The following is a 27,280-nucleotide window of genomic DNA, read 5'->3' as shown; positions in this document are numbered from 1 at the left end:
TAATCCAGCACTGATTATGCTTAATGTAATCCTTCTGTAATTCGGCATTTTCACTAATCCGGCACTCCTCAGGTCCCAATGGTGCTGGGTTAGTGAAGGTTGACCTGTACTGCAAAACCTCATTGTTAATAATAGACTTCAACATTTTCCCAACCACTGAGGATAGGCTAACTGGCCTATAGTTTCCTCTCTTTTGCCTTCGTCCCTTTTTAAAGAGTGGAGTGATATTTGCAATCTTCCTCTGGGAACGTGCCAGAATCAAGTGATTCTTGGAAGATCATGACCAATATATCTGTTATCTTTTCAGCAACCTCTCTCAGGTCTCTGGGATTTAGTCCATCTGGTCCAGGGACTTATCCCCTTTAAGACTTTTGAGTTTGTAATAGCAATGACACTCACTCTTGCTCCCTGATACTCACGGACCTCTGGCACACTGCTAGTGTCTTCCACAGTGAAGACTGATGCAAAGTACCCATTAAGTTCATCTGCCATTTCTTTGTCCCCATTTCTACCTCACCAGCATCATTTCCCAGTGGTCCAATATCAACTCCCACCTCCCTTTTACTCTTTATATAACCGAAAAAACTTTTGGTATCCTGCTTTATATTATTGGTTATTCTGTCCTCATATTCAATCTTTTCCCTTCTCATAGCTTTTTTAGTTGTCTTTTGTTGGATTTTAAAAGCTTCCCAGTCATCCAACTTCCCACTCATTTTTTATCCTTTCCTTGGCTTTTATGCAGTCCTTAACTTTTGTCAGCCACGGTTGCCTACCCCTGCCATTTGAGAACTCCTTCCTCTGTGGGCCCTATCTATCCTGCACCTTGTAAACTATTTCCAGAAACTTTAGCCATCTCTGCTCTGTCAGAATCCTCCTTCAATCCACTTGGGCAAGCTCCTCTCTCATGCCTCTGTTTCTGTCCCCATTTCTGATGAAGGGCCTCAGCCCAAAATGTTGACTATATATTCCCCTCCATAGATGCTGCCTGCCTCGCTGAGTTTCTCAAGCGTTATGATTGTGTGTTGGTGATAGATTGTTGTTTGTAAAATACACTGCGGTTCTCATCACCTTCCCTCCTTGTGGTGCAGGAACGTCGTTAAGGAATCTCCATGGCCAGAAGATACAGGCATGGGAACCCAAGAAAGGGCAGGCATTCCTCCACAACGTGGAGTACACAAACGGAGAGCTGATCGTTCCGCAAACTGGGCTCTACTATGTCTATGGTCAGACCTACTTCCGTCACCAGGACATGTCAAGCGAGAAAGGTGCCAGTTCGGGTGAGATGCTATCCAATTCTAGAAACAAGCAGATGGCCCAGTACATCTACAAGACCACCGCCTACCCTGACCCCATTCTATTGATGAAACATACCAGGACTACTTGCTGGGCCAGGAATGCGGAATACGGCTTGCATTCCATTTACCAGGGTGGGATCTTCGAGCTGAGATACCAAGACCGGATATTTGTGGCAGTCAGCAACGTCAGTCTGATTGACGTGACCGGGGGCTCGAGTTTCTTTGGAGCCTTTCTCATCGGCTAGGCGGGAGGCCGCTGGTGACACACTGCTGCAGTGTTTTCAGGTCGTTGGTGATCTTCACAGAAGAAGGTCATGCCATAGTGAACAGTCTGAAGAATGCTTAACCTACAGGGAGCATCGCTTCTTTTATTGAGCAACCGTTCCCAAGGTCGCTTAACGGTTGCGAGAGACTAACTGTTTGAGCATCTGCAGAGAAATGTGTGTTCATTGGTGCTGATTTCCATAAGACATAGGATCAGAATTAGGCCATTTGGCTGCTCCACCATTCCTCATGGTTGTTATGTTTTTCAACAGTACAGGAGGAAACCCTTTTCTCTGCAACCCTCAATGCCCCCTTGCCAAGCCAGAAGAAATAAACGCAATGGTTTGGCCTTCACCACCGCATGGACATAAATTCCAAACACCCTCTGCTGAAGAAATCCCTCCTCGACTCATTTCTAAAGGGGCAGCCTAGTGCTGTACCCATGGATTCTAACCTCCCTTACTATTGGGAAAATCCTCTCTATGTCTGTTAAATAGACACCACAGCCAAGAAAGCTGACCTGTGCCTCTATTTCCTCAGGAGGCTGAAGAAATTTGGCATTACCCCATCGACACTCACCTCTTTTTATCAGTGCACCTTTTCCAGTATCTGGTAGGTGTCAATGAGATCTCCCCCCGATTCTTGTGAGTTCCATTGAGTGCAGGTCCAGAGCCATCAATGCTCCTTGTACATCAAGATTTTCATTCTTGTGAATCTCCTCTGGACCCTCACCAGAACCAGCACATCCTCCCTTTAGATGTGTGGCCCAGAACTGCTTACAATATTCCTCCTGGATCCGACTCCAAATCCATCTCCTTCTGCCAGGCCACAGGGTTCCACCTTTCAAAGTGGATATTTGACCTTGCTCATATTGGGACAAACTTGACTAAAGTCACTGGAGAGGATGTGTAAGCTGATTTGAAAAGCCATAAGACATGGGAACAGAATTAGGCCATTTGTCTCGTCGAGTCTATCTTGCCATTCCACTGTGGCTGGTTTATCATCCCTCTCAATCCCATTCTTCTGCCTTCTCCCCGGAACCTTTGACAATCTTACTACTCGAGCTCATCAAGCTCCAGAACCCTATGGAGCAGGACTGAAGAGGTGCACAGGCCTCTGAGATAAGAAGGCAGGGAATGACATGGTAGTGTAGTGGATAGCGTAATGCTTCACAGGGCTAGTGCTTATGATTCAGTCCCTGCCGTTGTCCGTATGTTCTCCCTGTAATCGCATGGGTTTTCTCCAAGTGCTTCAATTCTCTCCCACATTCCAAAGATGTATAGGTTAGGGTTAGAAAGTTGTGGGCATGTCCTCTAAACCCAGGACAGACTGTCTGTGGCCTCCAGTGAATGTGGACAGTGGACTTCTCCAGCGGTCTTGCAGCGATTAACAGACATGGGGCGCCGGCCAATGGGGCTGGATGGCTGGACTTCCAATCAACCCTCAAGCCTCAGCATCGATCCCAAACCCAGCCCATCGCCAAACACTAGAGCCCAAACTCTGGACTCACCAGTGATGGGACCCTGTCCACTGGGCTGTGATCTCCAGTCTCACTGATTCGCGATATCCTCACCTCCTCATTCACCAACGTAAACCAGAAGATGTGATAGATTCTAAGAACTGATGACCTACCCCAAATCCCACTGCTTCAACATAAGACATACGAGGGGTGATTGATAAGTTCGTGGCCTAAGGTAGAAGGAGTCAATTTTAGAAAACCTAGCACATTTATTTTTCCTACATTTACACTCTTAGTCCAGTGGTCGTGGAGCATACGGATCCCTTCTTTGTAGAAGTCGGCGTCTTGGACCTCCAGAAAGTGGTCCACAGCAGGGGTGATTGATAAGTTTGTGGCCTAAGGTAGAAGGAAATGAGTTATTAACTTCAAACTTTCTGCATTTTCACTCAGAGTTGAACTGCACGTACATGTAACGAGAGCTGTGTGACTCATCTCCTTCTACCCAAGGCCACTAACTTATCAATCACCCCTGCTGTGGACCACTTCTACAAAGAAGGGATCCGTATGCTCCACGACCCCTGGACTAAGTGTGTACATGTAGAAGGGGACTATGTTGAAAAACTAGGTTTTCTAAAATTGAGTCCTTCTACCTTAGGCCATGAACTTATCAATCACCCCTCGTAGGAGCAGTGTTAAGCCATCTGATTCATCAGCTGCTCCATGGCTGATTTATTATCCCGCTAAACCGCATTCTCCTGAGCCAATACTACTCGCACTCAGAATGTATATTTGAGAAAGTTTTATTTTGTTTTTTTTTTAACTTGTATGGAAAGAGTTTTCCTTTGACTTTGGGAAACAGAATCAGGTTTATCAGTACTGCTGTGTGTGTCATGAAAGTTGTTATTTGTGAAAGCAGTATTGTACAAAGACCAAAAAAATCACCAAAAACTGGAAAACATGAAAACCATTAAGAGGACTAATAACGTATCCTCCTCCATTTGCACACATCTGCCCTGGTCAAAATGAGAGTCAGCTTTAATATCGCTGGTATATCTTGTCAATTTGTTGTCTTTGTGGCAGTTGGAAATTGCGATACATAACAACAAATACAGTAAATATGTACATAGAATAGTTATTGAATAAATAGCACACAAAAAAAGCAGCGAGGTAATGTTGATGGGTTCATTGTCCATTCAGAAATCTGATGGTGCTGGGGAAGCAGCTGTTCCCAAATCACTGAGTGTGTGCCTTCAGGCACATCATCCCTGATTCGAGTGATCACATTATCTACCACCCCATTAGCCTCCATATCCAGAACATCATCCCGCACAATTTCCACCACCTTTAATTGGATGTTACCACTTGAGGCTCTCTGTTGGTTGAGGTTGACTGTGGATGTTGCGTTCTGGCTGTCTTTGTGTTATGGAAAAGTGGGCATTATGGTATGGAGAGCGAGCTGTTGCCCAGGCAGCTGGCTCCCCCTGTCCATGTAGCTGATGAATCCAAAGGAACGGCAGAGACCGATACTACTTGGCACCAGCAGCATCGCAAGAATTCCATCCGTCATTGAACTCAATGTAGGAACTGCATTAGGGACTCCAGTTCCCAATTCTCCCTCTCACTTTACTTCTGAATCCTTCCCCATGAGTGGGTATAGCTGCAAGGCAATGGGGGGTTTGAGATTAGAGGTTTCCTTCTCCTAAATAAGCTGTCAGACATGTCTGATAAGCCCCCTCTGGTTTTATGGCTTTAAAACCAATCCTATCACTAAACACATCTTTACTTCCCTGTATTCTCCACTTTCTGCAGGGATCACTCCTTCCAATAATTTCCTTGACTATTCACCCCCAATCTCCCTCTTGGCCCTTAGCCCTGCAAGCTAACCTGCCCATTCACCTCCTCCCTCACCTCCATTCAGGGACCCAAACAGTTCTACCAGGTGAGGTGACACTTCAACTTGCGAGCCTGTCAGGGTCATGTACTGTAACTGATGCTCCCAGTGTGGCCTCCTCTGCATCAGTGAGACCTGACATAGATTGGGAGACCACTTCGTGAAACACCTTCACTCCATCCTCAGAAAGAATTTCCAGGTGGCCAACCACTAGCCCCATTCCCATTCTGTCCATGGCCTCATCTTCAGCCATGATGAAGCCACACTCAGGTTGGAGGAGCAACACCTCATATTCCATCTGGGCAGTCTCCAACCTGATGGTATGAACGTTGATTTCTATAACTTCCGGAAATATCTACCCCCCCCCCGCCCTCCCCCACCATTTTTCCATTCCCATTCTGGTTCCCCTCTGGGCCCTGTGGGGGTAGAGATTGTCGAATAACTGAGGGTCATCACATTATGGGAAGTCCATGGAGCTACTTTGGACCATGTTCAGCTGGGATCACACAGGAGAAACTAATCTCCTAACACACTGTTATTCTAAGGTTGGAGGATCAACACCCTATATTCAATCTGGGTAGACTCCAACCTGATGGCACGGACATCAATTTCTGCCGGTAAATTTTTCCCCTTCTTCCCTATTCTTCTATTTCTCCCTATGGCCAAGGACCTCTTCTCCTCATCTGCCCATCACCTCCCCTTGATGCACCTCCTCCTTCCCTTTCTCCCATAGTCCACTCTTCTCTCATATTAGCTTCCTTCTTTAGCCCTACACATTTCCCACCAGCTTCTCACTTCATCACCCTCTCCCACCCACCAGATCTCACCTATCACCTGTCTGTCTTTACCCCTGTACCCCTTCCCTTTCACCACCTTATTGTGGTCTCTTCCCCCCACCCCCCAAACTTACTTTCTAGTCCTGATGAAAGGTATTGCCCTGAAGGTCTTTTCCATAGATGCTGCCTGGCCTGCTGAGTTCCTCCAGGGTTTTGTGTGTGTTACTCTGGATTTCCAGCATCCACAGAATCTGTTGGGTTTATAATGGAGCAATGTTTATGAGTTCATGAACTATTCAGGAATCTGATGGCAGAGGGGAATAAGCTTTTTCTAAAAACTGAGTGTGGGTCTTCAAGCTCCTGTACCTCCTACCTGATGGCAGCAATGAGAAGAAGGAATATCCTGGATGGACTGCAACCAGAGTAGTCCCTTCATATTTCTTCAGTGTAAGGTCAGAAGTCAGAGATATTCACCGATGATTGTATATGTTCAACTCTACTCAAACTGCTTGAGAAATAAAATAGCCTTCGGCTGGAATATCTACAAGGATTTTGCTAGAACTTGAGGACCTGAGTTATAAAGAAAGGTTCACACAGAAATTGCTGGAGGAACTCAGTAGGTCAGGCAGCATCCATGGTAAAGAGTGACAGTCGAGGTTTCGGAGTGGGACCCTTCTTCAGGAATCCTAACAAAGGGTCTCAGTCCGAAATATCGACAGTTTATTCCCCTCCATAGATGCTGCCTGGCCTGCTGAACTCTTCCAGAATTTTGTGTGTATTGCTTTGGATTCCCAGCATCTGCCGATTTTCAGAATCAAAATCAGAATCAGAGTCCTTTATTATCGCCGAGTATGTGGACACATACAGGGAATTTGATGCCGGTTTCCCTGAGCTCTTGCTGTACAGAATCAAAAAGCAAAAACAAGTGTAAATAATCGTGAACTATATACAATGAGGTATACCTGTGTATGTACAGGTGGACTTGGTTTATAAGAGACTAAAATTCAAGTGTTCATAAGACTGATCATACGGAAAGAAACTGTTCTTGTATCTATTTGTCCTGGCATACAGTGATCTAAAGCACCTACCAGAAGGAAGAAGTTGGAACAGGTGATGTCCAGGGTGTGATGGGTCTACAATGATGCTGCTTGCTCGCTTCCTGATGCATGTAAGGAAGATGCATATAAGTCCTGGATCGAGGGCAGCTTCACACCAATAATCCTTTCCGCAGCCCTGACGGTTCTTTGGAGTCTATTCTTGTCTTGTTTCGTAGCTGATCCAAACCAGACAGTGATGGACGAACAGAGAGCGGACTGGATTATTCCTGAATAGAATTGAATAGAATTGAGAATTTTTCTCATGTTTATAAAGAAAGGCTGAACAGGTTAGGGTTTCTCCCCTGGAACATAGAAGATTGAGAGGAGATTTGATAGATGTGTACAAAATGCTGAGGGGCATAGATAGGGTAAATGCAAGCAGGCTTTTTCCACTGAGGTTGTGTTAAACTAGAACTAGAGGTCTTGTGTTAAGGGTGAAACATGGAATGTTTAAAGGGCACCTGAGGGGGTACCTCTTCACTTAGAGGGGGTGAGAGTGGAAGGAGCTGCCAGTGGAAGTGGTGGATACAGGTTTGGTTTCATCATTTACCTTGGATAGGTACATGGATGGGAGGGGAATAGCCTACAGAGGGCAATAGTCCAGGTGCAGTTGACGCAGGCGTGTCGCTATGATAATGGCGGAACCCTTGAGGATCATGAGGAAGTGGTCAGGTAATTTGTACTGAAGGTGAGCCTCTGCTGCCTCCTGTGTGAGGAGAAAATGTTACTTGCCATTATTTCCTCCATACTGCAAACCTTAGATTTATACATTCATCGAGCAAAGGAACAGCCACTTCGGCCCATCTAATTCATGTCAAACTATTTTTCTGCCTAGACCCATGGACCGCCACCTGCACTATAGTTCTGCATGGACCTCATCCATGTACAAATTTCTCTTGAACACTTAGATTGAACCTGCGTCCACTACTTCCGCTGGCAGCTCACTGCAGTCTCTCACCACCCTCAGAGTGAAAAATTACCCCCTCATGTTCCCCTTCTTTGAGGATGTGACTAAACACTTTGATGAAGGTAGGGTAGCGGATGTAGTTCATATGGATTTCAGTAAGGCATTTGATAAGGTTCCCCATGCCAGGCTCATTCAGAAAGTAATGAGGCATGGGATCCAAGGAGACCTTGCTTTGTGGATCTAGAGCTGGCTTGCCATTAGAAGGCAAAGGGTGGATGTAGATGGTTCGTATTCTGCATGGAGGTCGGTGACCAGTGGTGTGCCTCAGGGATCTGTTCTGGGAACCCTCTGCTTTTTGATTTTTATAAATGACCTGGATGAGGAAGATAGGTTAGTAAGTTTGCTGATGACACAGTAGTTGGGGGTGTTGTGGATAGTCTGGAGGGTTGTCAGAGATTACAGCGGGACATCGATAGGATGCAGAACTGGGCTGAGAAGTGGCAGATGGAGTTCAACCCAGATAAGTGTGAAGTGGTTCATTTTGGTAGGTCAAATTTGGAGACAGAATGTAAAATTAATTGTAAGACTTTTGGGAGTGTGGAAGAGCAGCAAGATCTTGGGGTCCGTGTCCATAAGACACTCAAAACTGCTGCGCAGGTTGACAGAAGGCGTATGGTGTGTTGGCCTTCATTGACCGTGGTATTGGGTTCAAGAGCCCTGAGGTAATGTTAAAGCTATATAAGACCTTTGTTAGACCCTCTGGTCACCTCACTACAGGAAGGATGTGGATACTATAGAGAGAGTGCAGAGGAGATTTACAAGGATGTTACCTGGATTAGACAGCATGCATTATGAGAATAGGTTGAGTGAACTTGGACTTTTCTCTTTGGAGCGACAGAGGAAGAGAGCTGACCTGATAGAGGTGTATAAGATGATGAGAGGCGTTGATCATGTGGATAGCCAGAGGCTTTTTCCCAGAGCTGAAATGGCTAACACAAGAGGGCATAGATTTAAGATGCTTGGAAGTAGGTATAAGGGGGATATCAGAGGTAAGTTTTTCACACAGAGTGGTGGGTGCGTGGAATGCATTGCCAGCGACGGTGATGGAAGCGGATACAATAGGGTCTTTTAAGAGACTCTTAGCTAGGTACATAGAGCTTAGAAAAATAGAGGGCTATGCGGCAGGGAAACTCTTGGCAGTTTCTAGAGTAGGTTACATGGTCGGCACAACATTGTGGGCTGAAGGGCCTGTAATGTGCTGTAGATTTCTATGGTCCTATAAACATTTCACCTTTTACTCTTAACCCCGTGACCTCTTGTTGTCTCACCCAACCTCAGTGAAAAAGCCTGCTTGCATTTACCTCTCGTAGTTTTGTATATCTCTCTATTCTCCCCTCTATTCAACCTTTCCCTATAACTGAGGTCCTCAAGTCCCAGCAACATCCTTATGAATTTTCTCAGTATTCTATCCATCTTATTGTTAGGAGTAGGCAGTTTAAATGGTTCAGTACAAACTAGATGGGCTGAAGGGCTTGTTTCTGTGCTATACTTTTCCGTGACTCTATATCTTTAGGTAGGTGGCTAGAATTGCACACAATACTCCAGATTAGTCATTACCAACATCTTGTACAATTTCAACATAACATTCCAAATTCTGTGTTGAATACATTGATTTATGAAGGCAAATGTCATTATGACCCTATCGACCTGTGATGCCACTTTCAAGGAACTATAGATTTGTATTTCTTAGAATGTAGAAGATTGAAAGGAAATTTGATAGAGATATACATAATTATAAGGGTAAATGCAAGCAGGCTTTTTCCACTGAGGTTGAGTGGGACTTCAGCCAGAGGTCATGGGATAAGTGTGAAAGGTTTAAGAGGAAACTTCTTCACTCAGAAGGCTGTGAGAGTGTGGAATGAGCCGTCAGCACTAAGGGTGCATGTGAGCTCGATTTCAATGTTTAAGAGAAGTTTGGATAGGTACATGGATGTAATGGTATGAATGGCTATGGTTAGGGTGCATGTTGATGGGACTAAGCAGTTGAAATGGTTTGGCATGGGCTAGATGGGCCAAAGGGCCTGTTTCTGTGCTGTGCTTTCCCATGGCTATTCCCATGATTGTTTTTAAATAGTATTGTCTTTGTTACTGTTTAATATCCAAATACTGATATGGACACCAGTATTGATCGTCACATGTTCTTGCAAACATCTGGCTGGCACCAAAGTTTTGAGTGTGGTGTGACATTTCAATTGCCTGGATGAGAACAGCTCAGTCAAAAGGAGTGAAGACTGGCAGAGGTCTGTAGTTTGCTCAGCAGCCCATAGCAGACATCCCACCTCTCCCAGAAGTTCCAGGAGTCTCCCGCAAATTGATGGTGCTACCTCCCTGAAATCAGGTTTTGCAGGGTGGGATGTCTGCCACAGAGCACAGGACACTGAGTATTACAGCAAAGTACAGGCCCTTCATCCTATGATGTAGTGTCAACCTTTTCACCTACTCTGAAATCGATCTAACTCTTCCCTCCAAAATAACCCTCCATGTTTCTTACATCCAGGTGCCTCTCTAGGAGTCTCCTAAATGTCCCTAATGCAGCTGCCTCTACCACCACTCCTGGAAATGCACATACCACTCTCTGTGTTAAAAAGGAGCTTCGATGTCTGCTCCAACAACCTTAAAATTATGTCTTAAAGTTGTTCCATCCTGGGGGGAAAAGACACTGGTTGTCCACTCAATCTATGTCCCTTATCATCTTGCACCATCACCCTCCTTCACTCCAAAGAGAAAAGCCCGATATTGCTCAACGTTTTCCTCAGGAGACATGCTCTCTAATCTAATCCAGGCAGCATCCTGCTAAATCACCTCTGCACCCTCTCTAAATCCTCTACATTCATTCTATAATGAGGTAACCAGAACTGAGCACAATATTTCAAGTGTGCTCTAAACAAAGTTTAATAGAGCTGCCTCGTGGCTCTTGAACTCAATCCTATAACTAATGATGGACAACACACCATATCGCTTCTTCTTGACCCTATCAATTTGTGTGGCAACTTTGATGAATCTATGAATGTGGAGCCCGTGATATCTCTGTTCCTCCACATCATTAACCTGACATTAACCATGTATTGGACTTTCAAGTCTGATCTTTCTAAGTGTATCAGTTTGCACTTTTTTTCTGGATCGAACTCCATCTGCCACTTCTCAGTAACTGGAATATTTGAAGCAGAAGTAGACAGGCTCTGCATCTGTCAATGTTCTGTTGTAACCGATGACAACCTTCTACACTATCCACAACACCACTAATCTTTGTGTCATCTGACACACCTTTCCACTCCTCATCTAAGTCATTTTTCCATCGTTTATACTGAACCTTCACTTGCTCCAGCACTAGCGCCCAGTGTCTGCGGTGTTTCCTCTCTGAAGCCACTCCCAGCAGCACGACTCACATCTGGGATCTCCACCACCAAGAGGAAGGGTAGCAGGTACAAGGAAACACCATCCACTACTGGCTCTACTCCTGGTCTCAAAACTGACAGCTAAAGACTGGAGACGTTCTCTAGAAGACCATCAGGTGCTGCTACACCTGATCACATGTTCAACCAAGAAAGGAGAGAGAAATGGGAAAGTTCTCAACGCCATTATCAGGGACCAATCCTTTCACTTGAGAAATGCAAGTACAAGTTCATTTATTGCCATCTGACTGTCCATACTTACAACCAAACGAAACAATGCTCCTCTGGACCATGGTGCACCTACACGACACACATCACATCAAACAAACTATTACCATAAATAAGTTAATAAAATAAGGTAATTAACCTTTGACCAGCAAACAATTCGGACATCAGAAATTGAGAGGAGGGGATTTCACTCAGGTCCACGGCAGAGTAGAAAAAGGCAGTGGCGGATTGCTACAGCGTAACTGAGCTCTGACCAGCCACCAGGCCGCATTTGGGATTGATTAGAAGAGCAAATTAAAGGAAGGCTGGGGTAAATGCTGCAGCCATTGTCTGAGTGGGTCGAGTTGGAGTGGTAATCTTGAGACTTTAGCTCTTCGAGGATTCAGGCAAGAGAGGCTTCAGTCAGAGAAAGCAAAAGGAAAAAGCTCTAGGTAAAGTTTTATTTCCCCCTTCCCTTCATTATATCTGCTCAGTTCGGACAGTAGAGATGCCTGGCAGGATAGTTGAATGCTCCTCTTGCAAGGAGCTACAGCTTCTAACAATCTGTAGTAAGGAGCTGGAGCTGGAACTGAATGAACTCCGAATCATTCGGGAGGCTGAGGGGGTGATAGATAGGACATGTAGTGAGGTAGTTACACCCAAGGTGCAGGACACGGGAGACTGGGTGACAGTCAGGAAGGGGAAAGGAGTTAAGGAGCAAATGCAGAGTATCCCTGTGTCCTTCCCCCTCAACAACAGGTACATCACTTTGGATACTCTCAGGGGAGGGGGATGACCTCCCAGAGGAAAGTCACAGTGGTCAGTCTCTGGCACTGAGTTTGCCTCTGTGACGCAGAAGAAATGTGGGGAGAAGAGACGTGCGGGGGAGATAGAGGATTCATTTGTTAGGGGAACAAACAGGAGGTTCTGTGGGTGAGAACGAGATTTCTGGATGGTATGTTTCCTCCCGGGTGCTAGGGTCCGGAACATCTCAGATTGTGTCCTCAGCATTCTTAAGTGGGAGTGTGAATAGATGGAGGTCATGATCCATGTAGGTACCAATGACATGGGTAGGGCGAGTGACAAGGTTTTGTATAGGGATTTCAGAGAGTTAGGTGCTAAGTTAAAGGGCAGGACCTCTGGGGGGTTGTGATCTCAGGATTGCTACCCATGCATTGTGCTCGTGAGGCCAGAACTAGGAAGATTATACAGCTCTGAACATAAGCCAGGAAATTATCGGCTGGTGAATCTGACATCAGCTGTGGGAAAGTTATTGGAGGCTATTTTAAGGGACCAGATATATAAGTATTTGGATAGACATGGACTGATTAAGAATAGTCAGCATGACTTTATGTGTGGTAGGTTTTGTCTAACCAATCTTACTGAGTTCTTCTAGGAGGTTGCCAGGAAAGTGGATGAAGGCAAGGCAGAGGATGTTGTCAACATGGACTTTAGTAAGGCATTTGACAAGGTCCTGCAAGGGAGGCTGGTCAAGAGGGTTCAGCCACTTGGCATGCAGGATGAGGCTGTAAACTGGATTAGACATTGGCTCTGTGGGAGAAGCCAGACAGTGGTAGTAGATGGTTACCTCTCTGACTGGAGGCCTGTGACTAGTGGTGTGCCACGGGGATCGGTGCTGGGTCCGTTGTTATTTGTCATCTATATCAATGATCTGGATGATAATGTGGTTAACTGGATCAGCAAATTTGAGGATGACACCAAGATTGGGGGTGTAGTGAACAGTGAGGAAGGCTATCATGACTTACAGAGGGATCTGCATCAGCTGGAAAAATGGGCTGAAAAATGGCAGATGGAATTTAATGCACCCAAGTGAGAGGTTTTGTACTTTAGGGTAGGTCTTACACAGTGAACAGCAAGGCACTGAGGCGTGCGGTAGAACAGAGGGATCAGGAAATACAGGTCCATAATTCGTGGCATCACAGGTAGATAGGGTCATATGGAAAGTTTTTGCCACATTGGCCTTCATAAATCGATGTATTGAATACAGGCGATGGGATGTTATGTTGAGGTTGTGTACAACACTGGTGAGCCCTGATGTGGAGTATTGTGTGCAGATTGTGCAGAGAATTGTGTACAGGAAAGATGTAAACAGGTCGAAAGAGTACAGAGAAAATTTACAGATTTGACAGAGACATCAAAAATTATGCAGGGTATAGATAAGGTAAATGCAAGCAGGTTTTTTCCACTGAGTGGGAGGGACTAGAACTAGAGGTCATGGGTTAATGGTGAAAGGTGAGACGTTTAAGAGGAACATGAGGGAAAACTTCTTCAATCAGGTGGTCGTGAGAGTTTGGAACAAGCTGCCAACACAAGTGGTACATTCAAGCTTAATTTCAATGTTTAAGAGAAGTTTGGATAGGTAAATGGATAGTAGGGATATGAAGGGCTATGGCCCGGTACAGGTCGATAGGAGTAGGCGGTTTAAATGGTTTCATAATGGACTAGTTGGGTCGAAGGACCTGTTGCTGTGCTGTACTCCTCTATGACTCTAAGTAGAATTGAAAAAGCATGAAGTGCACAGTATAGGTAAACGCACGGTGAGCAGTAAACAGCTCACTATCCCTGTGACGAGACCTCGATGGTGGCAGGGTATTCATTAGTCTCACAGCCTGAGGGAAGAAGCTCTTACCCAGTCTGGCAGTCCTAGTCCTGATGCTCCTGAACCCCCTTCCTGACGGTAGTGGGTCAGGGAGATTGTGCGTTGGATGGTCGGGATCCTCGACAATGTTTTGGGCACTTCGGCTGCAATGCTCTGGGTAAATGTCACAAATAGGGGAGAGGGAGTCCCCTATCTTTGTGGAGAGTCAGCAAATCTCAGTGAGCTTTCAAACCCTGGGGGTAGGGGGGAGGTGTTCCTGAGAATTAAGTGTTGACTGGCAGATGGAGCATGATCCTGCTGTAGGAATCCCATCACTGCACAATAAGGAGTTTGAAATGGAGCAACAATATAAACTGCTTGAGGAAATGAGCGATTCAGGCAGCATCTGTGGGGCAAAGTGGGCAGTCAATGTTTCAGGGCCAACGTTTAGATGGAAGGAAAGGAATGTTGAGGAAGCAGGGAGCGTGCAAAAGTTAGACACATTAGGAGAATGGGCAATGATAGGCCTAGATAGAGTTCATGTGGAAAGGATATTTTTAGTGGTGGAGGAGTTTAGGACCAGAGTGCACAGCCTCAGTATAAGACATAGGAGCAGAATAGAAGGATATCTCTACAGAATAGGTGGAATTCATTGCCTCAGATAGCTGTCGAAGCCAAGTCACTAGGGATATTTAAATCAGTGTTTGATAGGTTGTTGATTAATCAGGGCATCAAAGATTATGGGTAGAAGACAGGCAAATGAGATTGAGAGAAATAATAAGCCAGCTATGATGGTATGGTGGAGCAGACTGGATGGGCCAGTTGGCCCAGTCCTGCTCCTCTGTATGAATATTGCTATCAGCAAACAGAAATAGCCTATCCCAACACCTTTCAAATGATCATCAGAGATTTCAATCAAGCTTGTGTGAATAAATCTCTGCTCATTTATCATCAACATATCACCTGCAGCACCAGGGGTCTATCCTCTGATTATGATGCCTACTCTCCCGTGCCTAGACCGCATTTCAAGAAATCTGATCACTCGGCTGTCCTACCTGCATACAGACAGAGGCTAAAGAGCCAGACTCCAGCGATAAGGACACAAGGGGGTGGTTGCAGGAGGTTGAGGAGCGGCTATGAGATTGCTTTGAGTCAAAGGACTGGGCCATGTTCAAGGACTGATTGGAGGGTCTGAATGAATACACTATAGTTGTGACAAACTAGAAAAACGATTCTAAATCCGTGTGTTCCCGCAAAATCATTCAGAGCCTTCTGCAACCATAAGCCCTGGATAAACTGTGAGATCTGCAATCTGCTGAGGACACCGTTCTAATTGCTTAACACTCGAGACTGTGAAGCTAAGCACAGCTCCAGTGCCATACTTAAGTTGGCCAAATCAAAGGTGGTGACGAAGGAGGGAGACTGAAAATCTGGCCAGATGGTGTCACAACAGCAACCTCTCACGCAATATCAGCAGAACCAAGGAGCTGATGATTGACTTCAGGAGGAGGAAACCCGAGGACCTCATCGGGGGATTAGAGAGGTGAAGAGGATCAGCAACTTTAAATTCTTTGTTGTTATCATTTCGGAAGACCTGGCCGAGGCCCAACACGCAAGTGCAATTAGGAAGAAAGTATTGCAGCACCTCTACTTAGCAGTATGTGAAGCAGCATGACATTAAAAGCTATGGCAGACTTATACAGAAATGTGGTGGAGAGTATATTGACCGGTTGTATTACAGCCTGGAATGGCAGCACCAATGCCCTTGGATGGAAAATCCTACGGAAAGTAATGGATATGGCTCAGTTCCCACCAGTCTGCACATCTGCACAGAGCGCTGTTGTAGGAAAGCAGCATCCACCATCCAGGCCAGGCTCTCCTCTTGCTGCTACCATCAGGAAGAAGGTACAGGAGCCTCATGACACAAACCAGGTTCAGGAACAGTTATTACCCCTCAACCATCAGGTCCCACAGCACCAGGTTCAGGAACAGTTATTACCCCTCAACCATCAGGTCCCACACCACCAGGTTCAGGAACAGTTATTACCCCTCAACCATCAGGTCCCACACCACCAGGTTCAGGGACAGTTACTACCCCTCAACCATCAGGTCCCACACCACCAGGTTCAGGGACAGTTACTACCCCTCAACCATCAGGTCCCACACCACCAGGTTCAGGAACAGTTATTACCCCTCAGCCACCAGGTCCCACACCACCAGGTTCAGGAACAGTTATTACCCCTCAACCATCAGGTCCCACACCACCAGGTTCAGGAACAGTTATTACCCCTCAACCATCAGGTCCCACACCACCAGGTTCAGGGACAGTTACTACCCCTCAACCATCAGGTCCCACACCACCAGGTTCAGGAACAGTTATTACCCCTCAACCATCAGGTCCCACACCACCAGGTTCAGGAACAGTTATTACCCCTCAACCATCAGGGGATAACTTGAACCAGAGGGGATAACATCACTCACCCCATCACTGAACTGTTCCCACAACCTATGGACTCACTTTCAAGGACTCTTCATCTCATGTTCTTGATATTTAATACTTACTTATGTATTTATTATTATTATTTTGTTTCTTTTCGTATTTTCACAGTTGATTGTCTTTTCCAAATTGCTAGCTTATTCATCCTGTCAGGTAAGGTAAGGTCTTTCATGAATTCTATTGTGTTTCTTGGATTCAGTGTGCATGCCCACAAGAAAATGAATCTCAGGCTTGTATATGGTGAGATATGTGTACGTTGATAATTTTACTTTGAACTTTGAATGTCTTATGACAAGGACATGGTTTGCTGAAAGTGGCATTGCAGTTAGGCAGGGTGGCGAAGAAGGCTTTTGGCACACTGGTGTTCATTAGTCAGGGCACTGAGTAGAAGACAGGGGACATTCCATTGCAGTTGCACAAGACTTTGGTGAGGCTGCACGTGGAGTATTGTGTATCCTGTTAGAGGAAAGGTGTAATTATGTTGGAAAGATTAGAAAGAACATTTATGACGATTTGGCCTGGACTCAAGGGACTGAGTTATCGGGACAAGTTGAGCAGGCTAAGACTTGATTCCCTAAAGCATAGGAGAATGAGGGGAGATTTGATAAAGGTTATGAAATTTAGGGATACAGATAGAGTAAATACATGCAGGCTTTTTCCACTGAGGTTGGGAGGGACTAGAACTGGAAGTCATGGGTTAAAGGTGAAATATTTAAGGGGAACCTGAGGGAGAAATTCTTCACTCAGAGGGTGGTGAGAGTGTGGAATGAGCTGCCAGCGGAAGAGATGGATGTGAGTTTGATTTTAATATTTACAAGAAGTTTGGATAGGTACATAGATGTGAGGGGTATAGAGAGAATGAAGGGCATCAATAAGGTGAATAAAACACAGGTGGGGGGGTCAAAGATCATTTGAGACAGTGTTTTGCTGTCTCTGGGAAGCGAACACGTATTTGGACGGCCTCGTGCGAAGAAACTTTGAGACTTGGTGCGGCCGACGTTTAACTGCTGTTTGCCAGTTAAAGTGTCCATTAATCACCGATTAAAGTGCCAAGGAAGACTGAGACATCAAGGCGAATGCAGAAGGCCAGCAAGAGTTTCAGTGCCAACTGCCTGTCTTTTCATCGCTGCTGGCAAAGGAATTTGTGTTTGGCCTCTGGTGGGCGGGTAGGCCTCTACCTCGTGTGGTATCCCGCTCTTTCGATGAATGTGGGTGATATCGGAGGATGGTATCATGGTTCTGCATTATGGATTGGACTATTGTGTTTATGGACTGTGGACTTTTTCAGACTGATGGTTTTCATATTCTGTGTTTTTTTCTGTTTTGTTGTGTGAGGGGAGAATGTTTGGGATTTTTTTGTTCTGTAAATGTTCTGTTAGTTTTTGTGTGGGAGAGGGGTCGTTCCTGTTCAGTTTTGTGTTGGAAGAGGGGGATTTTGGGGGTTGATAATTGGGATGCTGTTCTTTTTTTTTTGTACTGGGGGGACAGGTGGGTTTGATGTTTCTCTCTGAATAACTTTCATGCTCTTTCTTTGTTTCGTGGCTATCTGGAGAAAGCAAATTTCAGAGTTGTATGGATACACGCTTTGATAATAAATGAACTTTTGAACTTAAGGTTATGGGAAAAGGCAGAAGAAAGGGGTTGAGAGACACAATAAATTACCATGATTGAATGGCGAAATGGACTCAAAGGTCCAAAGGTTTAAAGGTTCATTTATTTTCAAAGCATACAACTCTGAAATTTTTCTTCTCCCGAGAAAAAGAACTGCAGTATGATCATCAACCCTCCCCAAATCCCCCACCCCTGCACACAAAAAAATTGAGAAACACTGGCAAAAAAACACGGAAAATAAAAACTATAAGACTGAGAAAAGGTCCATAGTCTATTGTCCAAATCCATATCCCTATCCATACCCAAGATGCAGAAAACCTGGGTTACATTCTCCAGGTACAGCGGCAAACTCTCCCCTCTCCAGTAGCAGAGCCATCCCATTAGTTATCAGAAAACAGACGTCACCCCTATCCGGCAACAGAGCGATCAGAAGGAAGTCTCCCCTCTCCGGTAGCAGAGCCGTCCCACTAGTGATCAAAAGGCAGGCAGCCGGCACTTACCTTCTACATTCGCCTCGGTGTTCCAATCTCCTCATTGATTTTAGTCAGTGCACAATGGAAGCTTTAATCGGAGAAACGGAGTCGTACATCAGCTCGCGCCCCTTCTCGCGGCCTTCGTGCCGCAAGGTTCACCTCCTGGAGACTGCAGTGCTCTGGAACACTCAAACTGCAAATCGCAGGTTTCGACAGTTCCAGATTTGCATTCAATACAAAACATAGACATACAAGACATAAAAGAAATGAAATAATTGTTTCCTCATCAATCTAGAAGTTACTGACTGTGGAAGCGTTGTATGCGGGCACTATCTTGATTGGGCCAAATGGCCTAATTCTGCTTCCATGTCTTATGGTCTTTTCCCAGGGTCAGCTAGTCAAAAAGTAGGTTTAAGTGAGAAGGGAGGATCCTGAGGGGCGGATTCTTCGTGCAGAGGGTGGTGAGTATAAGGGATGAGCTGCCAGAAGTGGTTGGGGCAGGTTCAGTAACATTGTTAGAGACATGGATAGGAAACCTAGGGCAAACGCAGGCAATTAGGACCAGCTTTGATGGACGTTTTGGTCAACATGGACCAGTTGGGCTGAATGGCCTCTTTCTGTACTATGCAACTATGATTATAGTGAAATCTAACCCATGGGTTGAGATTCAGAAGGGCTAACAGTACCCAAAGGCTTTGGAAAGAACTACCACACTTGAGTTGTGTTCAGAGATTCAGATTCCGATTTACTTATCAGATGTACGTCAAACAGATGGTGAGATGTGTTGTTTGTGTTAACATAACACAGCCGAGGATGTGCTGGGGGCAGCCGGCAAGAGTCGCCACACATTCTGGCGCCAACACAGCATTCCCACAATGCTAAGCAGCAACAACAACAGAACGAAACACAAAGGCAAACAACTGCACTGAAGAGGCTCTGCAGCACCCATGTCAGGACCAGCAGACTCAAAACCCGTTCCTTTCCCCAAGCAGCAAGGCTGATCAACACCTCCACCCACTAACCCACCCTCCACACCCCCAACCACCACTACTTTATCGTTTCCTGTCAGTCACCTTATGTACAGACACTCCTGGGCCTAGCGTCACTTTATGGACATAAAATCAATCTATGTATATAAGCTATTTTATGTATTTATATTTATTGTGTCCGTTACCTTACTGTGCTTTTTGTGCTGCTTCCAACCTGGAGCAACAATTATTTTGTTCTCCTTTATACTTGTGTACAAAAAATGACATTAAACAATTCTGAATCTTGAGTTTTGAATATTGAATTCTCCTACGCTCCAGGGAATAAAGTCCAAGCCTATTAACCTTCCCTATAACTCAGGTCCCCAAGTCCTGGCAACAACAAGTAATGGGTAAAGCCCAGCCCACCCACACCACTAAGCACATCTCCATGAAACAACGTCGCAGACAAGCAGCATCCATCATCAGGGACCCCTCCAGCCAGGCCATGTTCTCTTCTCGCTGCTGCTGACAGGAGGAAGGTACAGGAGCATTGGCACCCACACCACCAGGTTCAGGAACAGTCATCTCCCCTCAACCATCAGGCTCTTGAACCACAGGGGATGACTTCACTCAACTTCACTGAACCATTCCCACAGCCTACGGATTAACTTTCATGGACTCTTCATATCATGTTCTTGATATTTATTGCTTATTTATTATTATTTTGTCTTTCTTTTTGTGTATGTACAGCTCGTTGTCTTCTGCAAGTGCGGTCTTTTATGGATTCTGTTATGGTTATTATTGTATTATGGATCTATTGAAAATGAATTTCCTGGTTCTATGTGGTGACGTATATGTACTTTGATAATAAATTTACTTTGAGCTTTGCGCATGATTAAAAACTTTCTTTGCAATCTTGCAAGCTTATTGATATCTTGTGTTTTGAAAGGAAGCTCCTTTCCCACTGACCCATCCCTCTGCACACAGAAGGGATTTAGACATTTTGACGGGAACGTTGGAGAGGTGATGGGTGGTAACTTTCTCGGAGTGGCTACTGAAACTTATTCTGAAATGAAGCGTGAAGGTCTAATTTCAAAGTTCAAAGTCAATTTATCATCAAAGTACATACAGGTCACCATATATAAACCAGGGGTTCATTTTCTTGCAGGCGTTCACAGTTAATACAAGAAACACAATAGAATTAAAGACCACACCCAAAAAGGGCTGACAGATACCAATGTGCAATAGACAACACACTGTCTACGAAGAAAAAAATAAAAAAGAAAATAATATTACAGGATAAGCAAGCAAGAACAACTAATTTAATAGATGTAACCATTCCAAACACACATAACTTGCAGAAATCAATAAGTGGAAAAACTCCAGAAATATGCTGAATTACAAGAGGAAATTGAAAGGTAATGGAACATGAACAGTGTTTATTTTGTTCCGATAGTGATATCTACAACTGGTATCATCACAAAGTCACTACACAATAGCATCAAACAGTTCGGTCTACACAGAAATATCTGTGTAAATCATCATAAAATCACAATACTATAAACGCTATGGGAATTATCCGAAAGTTCCGAGCAATTGGGAAATGAGCATACTTCGCTATGCCTGTACTTTTACCAGCTTGAGTGGAGAAATAATTAATAATAATATGAAAATAAACAATAATTATCAAGAAGATGAGATGAAGAGTCCTTGAAAGTGAGTCCATAGGTTCTGGGAACAGTTCAGTGTTGGGGTGAGTGAAGTTGAGTAATGTTATCTCTTCTGGTTGAAGAGCCTGATTATTGAGGGGTAATAACTGTTCCTGAACCTGGTGGTGTGGGATACAAGGGTGGGGGGCAATTTGGTCCAATTGTATCTGTGTCAGACCTTTCCCTCTCATTAACTTTATCAATAGGCCAATGGCCAGGACTTACGTAGCATTGGGGATGTTTCCAATTGTGGGGGAGTCTAGGACCAGAGGGCACAGCCTTGGAATACAAGGACATCCCCAAGGAACAGAGATGAGGAGCAATTTCTTTAGGCAGAGGGTGGTGAATCTGAGTAATTTGTTGCCACAGATAGCTGTGGAGGCCAAGTTATTCAGTATATTTATTGCAGAGGTTGATAGGTTCTTGGTTGGTAAGAATGAATTGTACAAAAGGGACGGGTTGCACCTTAACAGGCGAGGGACCAGCATTCTGACAGGCAGGTTTGCCTCTGCAACACAGGGGTGTTTAATCTAAGTAGTGGCGGGGAGGGGGGGGGGCGAGGAGAAGAACTAGAAATATAAGGATGCAGTTGAAGGGAAAGAGAGAATAAGGAAAGTTAAGAAAGACAACAGAATTAATGGGGCAGAAAGCTCAGGAAGGGATCGGAGAGTATGGCCAAGTGCAATAGGAACCGATGAGAAAGGTGAGGGGAATATCGGATTAAAAGTATTATATACCAATGCACGAAGTATAAGAAATAAAGTGGATGGGCTTGAGGCTCAGTTGGAAATTGGCAAGCATGATGTTGTAGGAATAATAGAGACATGGCTGCCAGAGGACCAGGGATGGGAAATGGATGTTCAAGGGTATACGTCCAAACGAAAGGCAGAGGGGGTGGGGTGGCTCTGTTGGTGAGGAATGAAATTCAGTCCCTTGCGAGGGGTGACGTAGAATCGGGAGATGTAGAGTCAGTATGGATAGAACTGAGAAACTGTAAGGGCAAAAAGACCCTGATGGGAGATATCTACAGGCCCCAAAACAGTAGCCTGGATACAGGGTGCAACTTGAATCAAGAGTTACAATTGGCATGTCGCAAAGGTAATACTATGGTTGATATGGGGGATTTCAACATGCAGGTAGACTAGGAAAATCAGGTTGGTAGTGGACCCCAAGAAAGGGAGTTTGTGGAGTGATTCCAGATGGATTCTTAGAGCAGCTTGTACTGGAGCCTACCAGGGAGAAGGCAATTCTGGATCTAGTGTTGTGTAACGAACCGAGTTTGATAAGGGAACTTGAGGTAAAGGAGCCATTAGGAGGTAGTGACCATAATATGATAAGTTTTAATCTACAATTTGAGAGGGAGAAGGGAAAATTGTAAGTGTCAGTATTACAGTTGAACAAAGGGGACTATGGACCCATGAGGGAGGAGCTGGCCAAAGTTGACTGGAAAGATACCCTAGCAGGGATGACAGTGGAACAGCAATGGCAGGTATTTCTGGGAATAATACAGAAGGTGCAGCATCAGTTCATTCCAAAGAGGAAGAAAGATTCTAAGGGGTGTAAGGACAAGGGAAGTCAAGGACAGTATAAAAATAAAAGAGAAGTATAACATAGCAAAGATGAGCGGGAAGCTAGAGGATTGGGAAACTTTTAAAGAGCAACAGAAGATAACTAAAAAGGCAATATGGGGAGAAAAGATGAGGTACGAAGGTATCACAAACACGAGGAATTCTGCAGATGCTGGAAATTTGCAGAATATAACTTAATGGATCTACTCCCTGAACAAATAAGAGCCAAGAAATGCGAATAATTAAAAAAAAAAGGTAACAGAAGTGTGATTCCAAGGCTGGGGTCTCTAGATGACCCTGTCACCTCTTTCTAAAGATGTAGTTCCATCTCTTACCAGTTAGAACCACACCACTGCTTCTTGCTTCCTGCAGGTCCTTTCGATATCCTTTGACGTTAAGCTCCCTTCTTTCAGTCACAATTCAGTGATGCCCACAACGTCATATTGACCAATCACTAACTGCGCCACGTGTTGGTCCACCTTATTCCGAAAGCTATGTACATTTAAATACGCACCCTCAGTCCCCCATTCTTCCCCCTTTTGAATTTTGCCACTGTGGTACAATTTAACTCTTTGCTCTGTCCGCATTTGTACCCAGTCATTGGCTTCTCATTCCTTACATTCATATTACCTATCACATCATCTGTTTGTAAGCCTGCAGCCTCATCCTCAGATCTATCGCATTGGTTCCCATCCCTCTGCCATATTAGTTTACAAAAAAGGCACGGCAGTGGCCACATTTCATTTGGAGTTTGAGGACAATTGGGGTGTCACCAAAGGCACTTGCAAATTTCTACAGATGTACTGTGGAGAGCATTCTAACTGGTTGCATCACCAGTTGGTATGCAGGCGCCACCCCACAGGATCAGGAAAGGCTGCAGTATGTCCCCTTCTCATTGCTAATGTACTGCTGGCACAGAACAACAAATTTCACAACACGTCAGTGATAATAAACCTGATTCTGATTCAATAACTGAGTCTCAATGCCCTTCAGGGCAGAAATCACGAATCATCCTCAGAAGTGAAGATATTTTTCCTCACTTGTATTCCTGGATGAATACACCTCAGTATCAGATCTATTAATGCTGACATATGTCATGCAATTTGTTGTTTTGTGACAGCGGTATATTACAATACATAAATATTACTGCAAGTTAGAAACAAAATGTAAAAAAATAGATAGATAGATAGATAGATAGACAGACATACTTTATTGATCCCAAGGGAAATTGGGTTTTGTTACAGTTACACCAACCAAGAATAGAGTATAAATATAGCAATATAAAACCATAAATAATGAAATTATAATATGTAAATTATGCCAGATGGAAATAAGTCCAGGACCAGCCTGTTGGCTCAGAGTGTCTGACCCTCCAAGGGAGGAGTTGTAAAGTTTGATGGCCACAGGCAGGAATGACTTCCTATGATGCTCTGTGTTGCATCTCGGTGGAATGAGTCTCTGGCTGAATGTACTCCTGTGCCCAACCAGTACATTATGTAGTGGATGGGAGACAATGTCCAAGATGGCATGCAACTTGGACAGCATCCTCTTTTCAGACACCACCGTCAGAGAGTCCAGTTCCATCCCCACAACATCACTGGCCTTACGAATGAATTTGTTGATTCTGTTGGTGTCTGCTACCCTCAGCCTGCTGCCCCAGCACACAACAGCAAACATGATCACACTGGCCACCATAGACTCATAGAACATCCTCAGCATCGTCTGGCAGATGTTAAAGGACCTCAGTCTCCTCAGGAAATAGTGTAATGAGATACTGTCAAAGACAATTCAGAAATCTGATTGCAACAGGAATGAAGCTGTTGTTGAGTTTGTGTCTTCAGGCTCCTGTTACTCCTCCTTGAGGGTAGCAATGAGAAGAATACACATCCTGGGTGTTGCGGGTCCTTAATGATGGATGCTGCGTTTTGGCGGCACTGCTTTGGAAAGATATGCTCGATGGTCTTTTTCTAAGACTGTGACCCCTAGTCCTCAACTCCCTAGCTGAGGGGAGAATTATCTCTGCATTTGCACTCCCAACCCCTGCCCAGTCCCCCACCCCCACTGTCAAGCACTAACCGTTTTTTATGTTTCAGTGAGATCATCTCCCACTCTCTGAAACTCAAGAAGTGGCACGAACAGCTTGTTTAAAGTTTCTTCACATAAACTTGAAATTGCAGTTGTAGTCACCCATTAGAGAAAGGATGTGGAAATGTTGGAGAGGGTGTAGAGCAGGTGTTCCCAGACTGGGGTCCACAGACCCCTCGGTTAACGGTAGGGAACCCCTGGTGTAGATGTTCAGCAGGATGCTGCCTGGATTGGAAGGGAGTCTAGACAGAGTTGGATTGTTTCCTCTGCAGTATTAGAGGTTCATAAATGACCTGATCACCATATCCAAAATTGTGAGGTATGGGTGGTCGATTGTCATCGTACCCAGATGGAAATATTAAATACGACAGGCATAACTTTAACCTGAGAGGGCAGATGCTTCAAGGAGATATACGAGGCAAATCTGCCTGGAACTGCAGCCAGGTACATGGATGGAAGGGTATAGTCCAGGTGTAGGTAGGCAAGTACATGGATGGAAGGGGATAGTCCAGGTGTAGGTAGGCAGGTACATGGACGGAAGGGTATAGTCCAGGTGTAGGTAGGCAGGTACATGGATGGAAGGGGATAGTCCAGGTGTAGGTAGGCAGGTACATGGATGGAAGGGTATAGTCCAGGTGTAGGTAGGCAGGTACATGGATGAAAGGGGATAGTCCAGGTGTAGGTAGGCAGGTACATGGACGGAAGGGTATAGTCCAGGTGTAGGTAGGCAGGTACATGGACAGAAGGGTATAGTCCAGGTGTAGGTAGGCAGGACTGGGCAGAAGTCAAGGTCAACTTGGGCCAGTTGGAGTTGTTTTTTCAATTATCATTCATTCATATGTAAATACCGATGAATACAGCCAAACAAAACAGTGTTCCTCTAGGGCCAAGGTACAAAACATACACAAGGCACACATGGCACATATAAGACAGCAGTAAAATACAGTCACACAAAAATATATAATATAATCCAAGTCTTTGGGTGTCATGTCCTGTAATTTGATGATACACGGGTGTTATCAGAAACACAAGCAGATCTCAGCAGACTGTAGACAAACACGTACACACAATCCAGCTCATCTTCCGCTGAGTGAACACTGGGGGGCAGCACTGATGGGAGGGGGAAACCTGTAACCCAGCATGGACACTGCACTACACTGCCTCTGGTATCTCCTCTCCTGGACTGCAATAGGCAAGCCCGTGGCTTGAAGCCTAGGTGGTCTGAAGGACCTGTTTCTGTGCTGTATTGGTCTATGACTCTAAGAGTCAATCTTATCACAGCAGGTAACCATTCAATAATCTTACAACAGTGGGATAGAAGCTGTCTTTGTGCCTGGTGGTACTTTCAGGCTTTTGTATCTTCTGGCCATTGGAAGAAGGGAGAAGAGAGAATGTGTGCTCATTTCTCTGTGACTGTTGTTTTTCTACAGGTGCTCCAGTTCGAAGGCCTGTGGTGGTTCAACAACGTTGTCACCCCAACTTCTCAAGGTGCACTGATGGGCAAAAAACACTAACCAACCCAGTTCTGGGAAGGAAGGCACCGTGCTGGCGCTGTTTCGCAGCTACCAGTAGGTGGCAGTCTAACACTAGAAATGCCTCATCTGCTGTCCCATTCAGTCAGAGAGTCACAGAGCACTACAGCACAGAAACATAAACACCAGGAATTCTGCAGATGCTGGAAATTCAAGCAACACACATCAAAGTTGCTTTGATGTGTGTCACAGCACAGAAACAGGCCCGTTTGGTCATCTAGTCCATGTCAAACCATTAATCTACCTAGTCTCATCAACCTGCACCCGGACCATAAACCCCTATGCCCCCTCCCATGCATGTAACTATCCAAATTTCTCTCACTTGTTGAAATCGAACCCGTATCCTCCACTTCCACTGGCAGCTTGTTCTACACTCTCACCACCCTCTGAGTGAAAAAGTCTCTCCTCGTGTTCCCCTTATACATTTCACCTTTCATCCTTACTAAACTTTTCTTTCTCAATAGGATTGAGAAATTAGCTTTTTTTTTGGCAAACATACAGCAACACACCGTGCAATGCATCATTTGTGTCAACCGCTCCACAGTCCGAGATTGTGCTGAGGGCAGCCTGCAAATGTCGCCATGCCTCTGGATCCAGCATAGCGTGCCCATAGTTTATTAACTCAAACGCATACGTCTTTGGAACGTGGGAGTAAACCGGCGAACCCGGAGGGAGCACACGTGTTTACAGGGACAACGCACAGACACCTTACAAACAGCAGCAGGAATTGAATCATGGTTTGCTGGTGCTGTAAAGCGTTATGCTAGCCACTCTGAACTGATCATGCTGGTCAGCTGGCTGGAGTGTTCACTGAGATCTGTAACCTCTCGCTTCAGCAGTCTGAGGTACCCACCTGCTTCAAGCTGGCATCAGTTATAGCGGTGCCCAAG

At 45.0% G+C, this 27,280-nt stretch overlaps 1 protein-coding gene across 1 annotated transcript in view; it reads left to right on the top strand.

Moving 5' to 3' along the window:
• The window catches only part of tnfsf10 (TNF superfamily member 10), a 56,684-nt gene extending 36,792 nt beyond the window's left edge, over nt 1-19,892 (top strand). Inside the window, exon 5 of the mRNA XM_063045279.1 lies at nt 1,089-19,892. Within this exon, the coding sequence (XP_062901349.1) occupies nt 1,089-1,540 (452 nt within the window). The 3' untranslated portion in view covers nt 1,541-19,892. The remainder of the gene's footprint in view (nt 1-1,088) is intronic.
• Nucleotides 19,893-27,280: the final 7,388 nt, after the last annotated feature.

Source organism: Mobula hypostoma, chromosome 4 (assembly GCF_963921235.1).
Source record: "Mobula hypostoma chromosome 4, sMobHyp1.1, whole genome shotgun sequence".
NCBI classification, from domain to species: Eukaryota; Metazoa; Chordata; class Chondrichthyes; order Myliobatiformes; family Myliobatidae; genus Mobula; species Mobula hypostoma.
This window is presented reverse-complemented; position numbering and strand designations above follow the sequence as displayed.